Raw genomic sequence first — 12737 nt, 5'->3', positions numbered from 1 at the left:
TGCAATAAGAATTGATATGAGAATCTTACCATCTGTCAACGAAAGAAATTCGTGTGTTCATTACATTGGTTAATCCGTGTACATTGATATTCATTAGAAATCCAAGTAAATTCTAGTAGATTCTGATATTGTGAGTGATGTTTCCGAAATTCTGGCCATAAATACATTACAGAAGCTTTTACTCGTCATTTTTTTGTTGATAAATCAGGTAGTGATTTCCAAAGTCAGTGTATATTAGAGAGTACCGCATTCTCGGCGTGGCCATATTTACTCCTTGCTTGGCACAGAAGCGTCCGCAGTAACGCTAGAACGAAGGTCATTAAAGGTGATATCATGTTGTAGTTTATTGTATACTGGAGACATGGATTAATAAACAGTATTGTCATGATGAAGTTACATCAGCTTCTTGTCTATGCGGATGACGTCAGTATGTTAGGAGAAAATCTACAAATGATTAGGGAAAACACGGGAATTTTACTTGGAGCAACTAAACCCAGCTGGTGGGTTCAACAAGCCACAAGCACGGTCTCTCTTTTTTTCAGAAGTTGGATGCTTTGTACAGAAAGCACGTATTTCCTCCATCGTGCATTTACAATGCAGATGAAACTGGAGTGTCCTCCAATCACGAAAACACAAGTCATAACTGTGAAAGGCAAAAAGAGACAGGAAAACTAACATCAAGTGAAAGAGGCATCGTTACCTTCCTGTTTTGTATGAGCACAATGGTAATTTCATAGTTCCATTCTTCATTTTTCCTCATATGCAAATGAATGATCGATAAATTAATGACAGATTCACCAAATGACAGCAGAACTGGCTAGATAAATAGTGACTTTTCCTTCAATTCTTGCAACACTCCATTTGCTTTTCTATGCCATCGAAGTAAAGTCCGATTATGTTTATTGTTGAGAATGGCCAGAGAGAATGTATGCTTACAGCAACAACACACCATCCTGGCTAGTCTACGTCATGGTGAGGGAGACATTCCTGATAGAAGATTTGAGGACCAAATTCCTTCTACTCTCCATGACAAGTTACGAGGAACTCGTGGAGGAACTGCGGACCAGAAAACCATGATATGAAACGAGTTCTACATGACAGATGCGATGATCGAGCGAGAAGGGACAAGCGAAGGCTACGAGCTGAGATATACATGGCTTCCACCATAAAATGTGCAGAACTGTAGGTTTTCATGAACCAAGTGCTGAATGTGCATCTGAACGATGTGACCAAAAATGTGAAAGATGTCATGCAATGCACTGTACACAGAGACAAGAAACACTGACACAGCTGGGCCAATAAGTGTAGAAAACCATGCACATTGTGCGTAATTCCTATTATTATTAAATGAGGGGTTCACAACCAGAGTGGACCAAGTCCTTCTGGAATAATTTTGAGAAACTGAGTCTTAAAATTCCTGGCTCATCTTAGCAACCTTCATCTTCCATAGGAAATGCTGCCCTCTGTGGAGTAACAAATGAGTTATGGACTTTGTTTGTTATGGCAATGAATAGATCTAAGTTTTCTTCATCCGAAATTGTATTAATCCAGAAACTGACCACTGGTGGACTTGGTGACTTGGTCCACTCTGGTTGTGAGCCACTCGAATAGTAGTCAAAAGATATATCTGTACCAGGACTTATTACACCAACCCTAATGTTCACTGATCTAGAATTTGTAGCCAGTTTCTTGAACAATTCTGCAGAACCCTAGAGGAAACTGTACTTGATGTTGATGTACCATCTGAAAATCTGCCAGTGGCATCCAGCAATCTGTTTCAACCTCAAAGAATGGCTCAAGACTCTCAGCTTTCAACTAGTAGGCCAGTTTTGTGTCAACTCCGATTAAAAAAATAGAATCTCGCAGGAAGTGGAAAGTTTGGACTTGCAGTGAAGAAACTATCACCCCTATCAACTACTGAAGACAAAAAACTGTCCAAAAGAAAATAGAGCATACAGAAAAGTGAGATATCAACTACACAAAAACAGTCTGGCAGAGAAGAAAAGGAACAGCTCTAGGCCTAAACAGACAGATTAGGGACCTAACACAAAAATAACAAGTGATAAGTGCAAATGTAACTTCACAAAAGGAGTAAATAAAAATTCTACAGTCTATGAAGGTTTAAGCTTTGCACAAGCCTGTGGAATGCAATGTGAAGAAGAATCTACCATTTGCATTCCGTGCAAATGAAGATTTTAGCCCATGGACTCATATTTAAATGCCCAGTTTAGTGATGAATGTGCAGTGTGCTGTAAAAAATTAATATAAAAATAACTATGAAAGATTTTCATGCAGAATTTATCAGAGGCTATGATGAAAGTATGTACTTAGTGATTAAGTTGTCTTAGTATGATGTTTTGGTATGGTAAATCTCGAAACAGTCTGTTAAATGGAGAGTCACACCACATTTTTGCATTGCCAAGTAGTTTCACTTCTCTTTCCATCACCAGCACACACAACACACTTTATGGTCACATTCTTCTTCTTCTTTTCTGTTGGCGGAATGTGCATGGAAAAATGGACCCAGTTTTTTTATTGTAGTCGTAGAGGAGTAGAACCAACAGACAGCTGCCCCTGACTGTTCTAATCTGGCAGCACCACTGTTTCTAGCAGTTGCTTCCCTATCTGAACTCTGAAGTTGGGATAGAATGTTTCCGAATATTTTTTAGAATAGTGTCCAATTACAGGCCTCAATTTTTTCAATATGTCTTTATTTTTACCACCCACAAAATGAAGGAATTTTGAAATAAGGAAAAATCGTTCCCTACGCGTTCTTTCTCCGTAAATCAGTATCTCAATGCATTGTTCTTTACTCTATTATTTAATTCGCGATTTTTTTACCTGCGACATCAAAATTATTAACACAAAGTAAGACTTAATATTTTCCTCGAGAGTAGGAAACCATTTCTCATCATCCTTATGTTTTCTCCTTCCGAGATTTACTAGTTGTTTAGCAGCAAAGTCAATCATCTCTTTACAAATGGTGGAAAACCATGAGTTCATGAATTCCACTGAGTTCAGATAGGCAAGTCGACTAAGAATTTTTTTTATTAAAACTTCAGAGACACCACTATATGTACTGAAGGGGTATTTTGAGTTTTTGTTCATACCCTGTCACTCACATTCTTTGTAGGAGTTGTTAGCTTCGTGCGCTTGGCAGGAACTACTTCGTCACTTACACTCACATGCTCATCATTGGAATTTCCATTGTTATGCAAGTTTATAGCACTATCACAATCGCTGTCAATATTAGCATGAATTAAATTCACATTTTCTTCATCTAAACTACACTTTCATCAGTTCAATACGCTATCTACCAACTTTGAAACTCCCACTTGGTCAGATGCCATATACGATACACTCAGCGTGGTAGCCTACTGACCCATACTGAAGCAACTCACTAACAAAAGAAACACTTTTAGAAAAAAAATTGTAAATCAATAGTGTCAGGTCTTATGGGGTAAACAGAACCTGATTCAGGTCGACACATATTTCCAGAATTCAAAAAGTATAGATGGATGACATCCATGCATTAGGAACTCTACCACAGTGAAACCTCTCATTTACGGACATCGAAGGGACATAACAATCTGTCCGCATCTGGGAGGTGTCCTTTATTGGGAGGGAGGCTCCCTAATCTAACAGTAAATTTATAATATGCATTATGTATCCCTTCACGCTTTAAATGAAATGTATTACTGTAGTTTAATTTTAAATACAGTCTACTACAGTAAATTCTTTGCAACTTTGAACTACAGTAGATAAGACCGAAAAAGGAAAACACAGTACTGTGCCGTGCAATTTTATTCTAGATCTACAGTTATGCAGTACTGTAATTTACAGTTTTCAACTTAACCTTTATGTTCAGGTGCCATGTCTCTCGAAACAGAACAACTGATTGAAGGGAAGAGAATAATCCTATTAACCCTGTCATGTGTCGAATACAATTTCACAAACGCAGAAACCTTGGACCCATCAGACAGGTTAAATTTTATGACTTTGTTTATCCACCGCTTCCAGCTAACAAGGGGTAGCCGGTTGGGCTAGTGGTAGCCTACGAGACCCTTATTGTCTTCTTTCAAGTTAAAGAATTTCTGTACAGTTCTCAAAACTACATTTTTCATTTTTGTAACCATTAGGTCTTGGAATCCAAGTTCTGTCCACAGTCAGGAGGTAAAGCAAGCTTTAGGACTGTGAAACAGCTGTCCGTGTCCGTGTCTGAGAGTGTCCGTAAACGAGAGTTAAATTTATCATTATTTCTATATTATTTCAGTTGGAACTTAAAAATCTGTCCGTATATGAGGAGTGTCCGTATCTTGGGGGTGTTCGTAAGGAGAGGTTTCACTGTATAAGCAATTATAAAGAACCTTGTATGTGACAACCACAGCTCACCATCAGATGTGAATGAGCTGGGCAGTCACACAACCACAGATCGTCAAATGATGCGATTGGGTTAATGAAGACTTGATTCAATGCCAAGACTGTAGTAGTTGGGCACATGAAGTGTGTGCTAATTTTGATGAAGGTCAGTCAAACTTTCTACTACCACGATCACTGCAAAGCCAAATGTGACTGAATTTCAGTGTTTACTAGATAAAGTAAAAAGTTAATCACATGTCCGGTGCTACCCACCACTTTTGAAAACTTTTTAAAAATATTCAAGTTACAAGGTTTTCTATTTTCGTCAATTTCCAGTTTTGTATTTGAATTTCAAACAATGTAAATTAAGGTAACGGTTCCTAAGATTTGTTTTGTATACTTTAATGTAAATTTAAGATGATTTTCATACAATAAATATCAGTTCAAGCTTAAGTGTCTAGTGCTACCAACCACTCCACTACTGATTAGAATGTCAAATGAATTATTACCACAGATTCAATATGGTCTTCCACCTCTTCTCATCATAGGCACCATGCGATTTGGAGGAGTGATAGAAATATCCATATAGTCACCTATACAGAACCTGAAAATAAAGTAAAGTATGCACTTAATCTAAAATGCATTGATCTTTAAAATTTCTTACCTAACACAACAAATTTGAATTGACCAGTATTTAAAATCATAAATGTCCTGTGTGTGAAATGATAAGGCTGGTTCACAATAAACCGGGAACGAGAACCAGAATGAAAACAAGAAGCAGAGGACGTGAATATGAAAATTTTTGATTCACAATAAACCAAGAACATAGGTGACTATGCATATCGATATGCATGTCAATAACGATATGTAAAGTCGATATTACGCATTCTGATGTTATTTGTGTATAATTGACCAATGGCGTTCTCTCATGAGTACAAGGCAGCCAACATAAACACAGGTTAACCAACTTCGAAATTTCAACTGAAACATTTCATTAGGTACGGTACTATAAATATGCCCATGCATCTTTATTATTACAACCTATTTTAAGTCTACCATAACGTAAAATAATTAGAGAAGAAACATTTGTAATAGAACAAAAATGAACACAACAGTAGTTATTGAATTGAAGCATGAATATGTAGTGTGTAATACAACCAATACAGTAATAAAATATGATTCACTTACGATCGGTGTTCAAAGATGCAGCTATTGAGAGCCACATATTCTCCTTCATTTTCTCATCTTTATACGAGGTGCGCCGCTTATCGTAAACGTGAGGATTTTCCTCAACACTCAATATTAGAATCTCATCAAATAAAACTTGCTCCATGATGCACAGCACAGAACAAAATAATGCATAGGTTATGTCACGGTCTTCTTGCTACAAAATATACAGGACGACAAAATAGCTTTTAGATGGCAATAGAATGAATCTAGTGGGCTGTGATCGGAAGCGTGAACGCCAAAGTTGAAACTTGGCCAACTCTCCGTTCCCGATCCCGGGCTCCGGCAAGCTTTTCGTTAATTGTGAATGCTCACATTTAAATGTACACATATTAACAATTTTACCGTTTTCGTTTCCGTTCCGATTCTCGTTTCCGGTTTATTGTGAACCAGCCTTTACATAACACTGACACAATATGTATCACTCACCGAGCCTGTGCCAGAGTTTTACTATCATCAGAACCTCTCTGCCCAGAGCATGTTGTCCCAATTTCTCTCATTCTGTAGCCTGGAGTTCTCATATCAGGGAAAACTAAGGAGAAATCGAAGTATGTCCCCTTCCTCCTGGCTTCTGGGTTCACTTCCTTAACTAGGCTTGTAATTTCACGAAGTGTGGCATCCATCCTGCAACAAAGAAGGCAAGTAACAGTGCAATAGACATGCATGTATTGCAGACACTTCTTCATGACAATCTAACTTCTACTATATATGATATATATTTAATGTCATCAAAAAAATCATACAAGTAATGCTGCACTTTCACATCGCTGTATACAGGTACTCACCATAACTATACTTACATTTACATATCGTTGTCAAAGCATATACTGACAGTGACGTCCTACGTATTAATCCTTTAGGCACTCTAACTATAGCTTAACTATTAGAACTAGAACTTCGTTACTATTGGTATTACAATTACAGCTTTGTCCCTTCATTTGTAACCGTGTAATAATGGACGAATTTTCTCACTTTTTCAATCAGATCTGGGACATCCTATTGACACATATTAGTCTTAACTGCTATTCGTTTTGCAGGTCGATTGTATAATACTACCACCCTAATCTTTATTACAGTTCATTCACATATTTATAATAAGAATTTCGCGCACATTTCCACACTTTGGATTCTCTCGACCAGATCACGTCCTTCTCTAGTGTTCGCACCATTCTACCACTCTTTCGATTATTTCATTTGTCCCCATCCCCTAGCAATATAATTATTTAAGTCCACTTTTTAGCCAATTACAATTTGTCACACTTTCACCAATATTGTTATACCCTTAATCACAATTAACACATACAATGAAATTACTTTTTAATCTTCATAAAAAGATCATCTATCTTTCCCGTTTTTTTCTTTGTCTTGTTTAATTCCCCTATTAAGTCATTTTTCCTAAATGATACCTGTTCTAGTAAACCATTTGCTGTAGAATGGTCTCGGCTAACTTCTACTAACTAAACTGTATCTAAAAATCTTACCCACGCACCTGTACTGACAGAGAGCGGATATTGGTGGGCAATGTTGTTTTATGTTTTCTATCAACTCAAATGAGCTAGGTAGGATCAGATCCTTCTCTCTGAATAAAGAAGCACAAAGAAAAGATATTTTGAAATCAGCTATTAGCTGGCTTCAAGAAGAAAAAGAACACAAAAGACAAGGAGGAATAGAATCAAGAGGAGGAAAATGAAAATTTCGCGTGAATACAGTTTCAGATAATGGAATTATGGAAAGAAAGAAAATTTGTTAGTAAACCTACACAATACAAAACACCACTTCAAGTAGTTATATTTTGTGGTAAATCTGAATACAGAAAAATTGGTATTCAGTAAATCATCACTCTATCACAGAAAGATAAAGAGACAGATAACATGTCAAAAGCTACTAGGCCTACTTTTTTGTTGGTTATTTAACGACACTTTTAGGTTACTTAGCATCAATGAAATTGGTGATAACGAGATGAGGCCAGGAATGCACTGCATATGGTTCAGCAAAATTATGCCCAGATATTTTTAAGTCACAACAACCCTAATGCTAGAGGTCATGGTCTGTGCTATTTTATCAAGAGAGAATATCAAAACGATCAATCTTCTTAATGTACAGCTGGTGCCAGCGTTTTTGGCGTGTATCCTAGAGTATAATGCCCAGTCTGTAAGCATGTTGCTAGTACAGCTCAGAATGGTACCACTTTCTATGCACGTCAGTTCAGCCATTTGCCAAACACAGTTGTCAGACTGACTGCGGCAAAGGTAAAACAATTGTACTTAACGTTCCCATTACTTACTTCACACGCCAAAAACGGTGATGCGGACTATATCCAGTTGTTTGCTGACAACATAAAGTCCACTATAGTCCACTGTAGTCTAACAAGAGAGAATATAAATTCATTTGGATTTGGATAGTTATGACTACTACGAGTATTTTCGTAAAAGAAGTTATTTTCCCTGGACCAAAAATACGAAGCCAAAGCAGTCATAATTAATTACTGATTTGGCGAAGATTGACAAAATCTTTAATGGTTGAGCAAGAATTAATAAAATTGTGATTTACAGAGCTATTATTTAAAAATTATCATGATCTTACCAAGTATATATCTGTAATTCATTGGCTGGAACATTGCCTCTACTGTAATCCATTATATTATGATGTCGCCCTGTATTACAAAACACGCGTAGTAACAGTGGGCAGGTCTGCAAAAGAAAAAAACTGTTATTAGCTACATTAAGTTGTTACAATTATTCTCACTATACCTATTACAAAGCTGGAAAAATTAATGATAAATAGATCTTCTATTCAGTGCTGTAAGAAAAACATTAACTAAATTAAGTAGCCCTACCTATTAACATTTTTATACAATATACTGAACTGGCCCTTCTATAATAAATGTTTGAAAATTTAAAAAAAGAATTGTCTTCTATGTAATGTACAATTTAAGACACAAAAACATGTCGCTGTCTTCTATATTTGAGAAAGTTATCCATCTTCAACTTCAGTGCACTTCATTTCCATCAGCATTTAGATATGAGTGTTTCTGTGGGAAAATGGATTTAATCTCTCAGAATAATGTGTTCCTCGTATCTTTTTTAAGGTATTGTATCACTCAATAAAACAGCTGCCACAGACTTATAACGAAGATGCTAGACTTGGAAATTAAAAGCTTTTGAGATAGTACTAGTAATGGTTCGTCCGTATTCATAGACATTCTCTGCGCGGGCTTCCAGTGGATGATCAACGAACTAACGTTTTTCGTATTCATAAACCAGTGTTAGCAATATGATTTGAATCCCATACAAGTAACCAGTCGATAGCCGGGGCTAGTTTAGCACGACCGTAGTGCGGGCTAGCGAAATGTCTATGAATAATCCATTTATTTATTCCATATTTTATGGTTTACTTCTTCTTTTATACTCATTTCTGAAATAGCATACAATAATAATTAATAACATTATACCATTAACGTACTGTAACTTGCAAAAACACGACATTTTATCCTAATTTAGTCGTATTTTGTCCCATAAAGCAGTTTAATACTTCGGTCTTTTGATGGAAGACCGCAATGACCATGGGTGGGCAACTCGTACTCCCAAGGCGCTAAAAACCTTGGCACAAAAAAAGCACACATCGAGGCAGCCGCTGCAGTTACAAGCCGCCAATCACTGTAGATGCAAGCGAACCAACAACCACTCGTGTTGCAAGGCCCTCGTACACTGCAGCTAACACAGAGTTCGTTCTACCTGACTGAGTTTGTTCACAGTTTGAGAGCACGAGTTGCCCACCCATGGCAATGACTATTGCTGGGTAAGTCCTGCCTAATATCCCCTCCATTAGACACTCTACGGGAAATGTATGGAATAGCGGGTGTAGGGTGTGGAGGTCTAAAATACTATACTTGACACGCTATGGAATGGTATTTCGTATCAACAAATGCACGTGGGCAAGGATCTCTCAATTGGTTGTACACAAAAGTACACCAGTGCGCAATTATAGTCCCTCTTTATAGATGGTTTCTTGTTTTAAAAAATTTGCAATATTGCTGTTTACAAGTATTAAACGAAAACTTAGTTACAAATTCATATTACTGCAACAATATAGACTATACAATAATAATTTTCACTGCAAAAAAAAGCAGAGCGCATTAATACAAGACACGGAAAAGTTGTATATTACGGTCAGATTATAGTATACACTATTGACACTATGCAGTAGGCCTAACATAATGTTTTATATGTACTAAAACACCTTGCTGATAGAGAATGATTGCAATTTCAATATCATCGTGACTAATTGCCATATAGCATACAGGATGTGTGAGACCTGCCTGACCTCAGCATTTCGTAATCTTACAGTTACAGATCAAGCCTTAATAAAATTTGAAGTTTGGCGTATCAGATTGGCAATTTAGTTTCAATTGATCGGTCACTTTTATTAAGTGCTACGAATAGTAAATTGAACTGTTGTGTTATGAATTTGTGAACTGTGATATTATTATTATTATTGGAAAGGAGTGAATTGTGTTCGGTGTTGTGAATTATGTGAGAGTTAATAATTAGGTTATCAATACAATACAATACTCATTCAGGAGTGGGCTAGTTTATCTATCATTGTATTTATTAACTTGTATTCATTTCAAACTTACTAGCAATAAAATAAATAAATAAACAATCTACAATACGAATTGTGCTGTATGTTAGTATCTGATTTGGAAGGACCTGGAGTGTTGTCTGATAGCAACAAAGTTATTCACGTAAGTTCTATGATTATGATTTTGTCTAACTACCTTAATTTGCCATCATCATATCCAAAATATAATATACATTATTGCTATTAATAAAGTAGACTAATATGCTGACAATAATTGGTAGTTTCCTAGTAGCCTACCCAGTACTCGTTACATAGGTCGTTTTTATGTTTACACAGTGGCTCCTTTCTGAAAAGAATTTTAATAGTTTGTTACTAGATGTGATTGTAGTCAGTTTGTAATATATTTTTGAATATGTTCTTAGGTTAGGTTAGGTTAGGTCAGGTTGTAGTTCATTTCCGACAAAAGAAAATATTTTTATCGTTATCTACAATAATATGTTCTTAGGTTAGGTTAGGTTAGTTTAGGTTGTAGTTCATTTCCGACAAAAGAAAATATTTTTATCGTCATCTATAATAATGTGTTCTTAGGTTAGGTTAGGTTAGTTTAGGTTAGGTTGTAGTTCATTTCCAACAAGAGAAAATATTTTTATCGTTTTTCTTTTCAGAAAGGAACCACTGTGTAAACACAAAAACGACCTATGTAATGAATACCGGGTACTAGGAAATCATCCAATAATTTAATAGTGGTACATTTATTTTACTAAACTTCGTCATTCACCACATCAAGCCTGTCGTGTAGATACAATTTACCAAGAGTCTTTGCCAAGAGTATGCCATAGGAGAGCTCAATCATAATAATGATTAATGAATAATTTATAACTTCATATTTGTATTTATAATTTACAATTTTTTTACTTCTACCATAATCGGTACTATTTTTAAGTGCACGTCCATTTTCAACACTAACTTGCTTGTACTGTGCTGTGTTACCACGCCCAGAAATGTTACGCGGGAATGAACGACCAATAATATATCAGAAACGACCACGTGCATTTGTTGATATAAGGTACCATTCTAAGAGCATGCCAATTTAGTTGCGTATTTATTTTATTTTACGAAGTATTATTTTTGTAGGTGTCCAATAAGATCCCTAGCTGTGTCGTTATTTTATTGCAGAGGCACATTTTTGGTTGTGCCTTAATTTTACATGTGTCTTTATATTACGAAGCATGGATGTGTAGAATGCACATTACTAGTCTTTATTTTATTTATTTAATAATGTTCTCGAGAGGGTGGCCGGTCCTGGGCGTGAGAGGGGAACCGGTAGCAGTAGTGGCACTAGCAACAGCTATTGCGTATGTACCCTTGTCTGAAGTATTCAGATTAGAAAATAGAATTTCTTCGATCGGAGTTTTCCTGCCCTAAGCTGTAGAAGGCACAATAAATAACGGTAATAGGCTATTCCACGGAAAAAGTCTAAGGCGTTAAAGAGGGTTAGCATACCCACTCACTTTGTGGACATAATAAACATGAACTAGCCATTTCAAACATTCTAGGTTAACCCCTATTGTAATCTCCTAACCTCAAAATGATGTAAGGAATGTACTTTCAGAATGTGCTAGATTTCGTATGAACACACTAATGCCTATATCGCTGAAATAGATTTAATCATACTCTTTTTGTTTTCAGGGATTGTTATAAAAACCCATTAAACAAACATAGAAATGCGCGCTTATTTTTATTGTAATCTACATGCTTTAGCAAATTTTTCATTACCTCTTATCGTCTTATCTTATATTTATATAAGGATAAAGTTAATTAATATTCACCTTCTCACGATCAACGGGTTTTTCTGGTTCTGATTTATCTTCCACTATCATCGATTCTATCGGTGCTGACGCCATTTTAGTAAACTTTGTTGTTGTTCAAATAGGTTCCAATAACAATCTAATATATAGTCACGAAGCTCAATACGTAGGGAATATGCATCCATACACAGTTGCTAACCACAAGTTTCGCTACTTTCGCTTCATCACAAACAATAAAAATAGTATCAACACAGCCTATTGTTCCTAGCACTCTCATCACCTCAAGCTTCGTGACTGCATGTGGTTCCAATCACGTTTCAACGCAGTGTTGCCAAACTCGGAAAGAGCGTTTGTGCCAACTGAATGTCTAACCTAAACGATGATAGATATCCAATTAATTCTAATATACTAATGATTCATATTTTTATGTAAAATAATTATGTATATCTGCAAATTTAAAAATACTCATCTATTTTCACTCTACTCATCTTTCAGAATCGCTTAAAAAAAAAAAAAAGTAACGAATTGTAATGTTGACAGCACGTATAACTGTCAGAGCTCCTCGTAATAAACATACTAGTGCCATCTACTGGCCTTCCAATTACGGTTCGAAGAAAAGTGTTACTACTGCTCTCTAGTGGAGATTATTTATTCATAGTTTCTGTCCAGTGGGAAGTCTTTCTAGGCAGGAGCCCAGTTTACGACCTGGTACTTAAATAAATTTACATTTCTGGGGGAAAAAAAAGAAAGAAAAACAGGCCT

General features: G+C 36.2%; 1 protein-coding gene across 1 annotated transcript; it reads right to left on the bottom strand.

The window, feature by feature from the left end:
* Positions 1–4740: 4740 nt before the first annotated feature.
* Bin1 (histone deacetylase complex subunit SAP18) lies at positions 4741–12208 on the bottom strand. The gene is made up of 4 exons (XM_069838995.1): positions 11997–12208; positions 8170–8276; positions 6016–6210; positions 4741–4963 (listed from the first exon to the last, which is right to left on the bottom strand). The coding sequence occupies exons 1-4, from the start codon at positions 12069–12071 to the stop codon at positions 4876–4878; spliced, it is 465 nt and encodes a 154-aa protein (XP_069695096.1). The 5' UTR covers positions 12072–12208; the 3' UTR covers positions 4741–4875.
* Between the last annotated feature and the right edge of the window lie 529 nt (positions 12209–12737).

The sequence above is a fragment of the Periplaneta americana genome, chromosome 11 (assembly GCF_040183065.1).
Source record: "Periplaneta americana isolate PAMFEO1 chromosome 11, P.americana_PAMFEO1_priV1, whole genome shotgun sequence".
NCBI lineage: Eukaryota > Metazoa > Arthropoda > Insecta > Blattodea > Blattidae > Periplaneta > Periplaneta americana.
The sequence above is the reverse complement of the archived record's forward strand: the minus strand, read 5'-3'. Positions and strand labels throughout refer to the sequence as shown.

Excerpts from the sequence above, each read along its gene's own strand:
- Bin1 (XM_069838995.1), bottom strand. The coding sequence starts at position 12,071 with ATGGCGTCAGCACCGATAGAATCGATGATAGTGGAAGATAAATCAGAA. Across the intron at positions 8,277-11,996 it reads AACCCGTTGATCGTGAGAAG|ACCTGCCCACTGTTACTACG; the intron begins GTGAATATTAAT and ends TTTCTTTTGCAG. Across the intron at positions 6,211-8,169 it reads GAATTACAGATATATACTTG|GATGGATGCCACACTTCGTG; the intron begins GTAAGATCATGA and ends TCTTTGTTGCAG.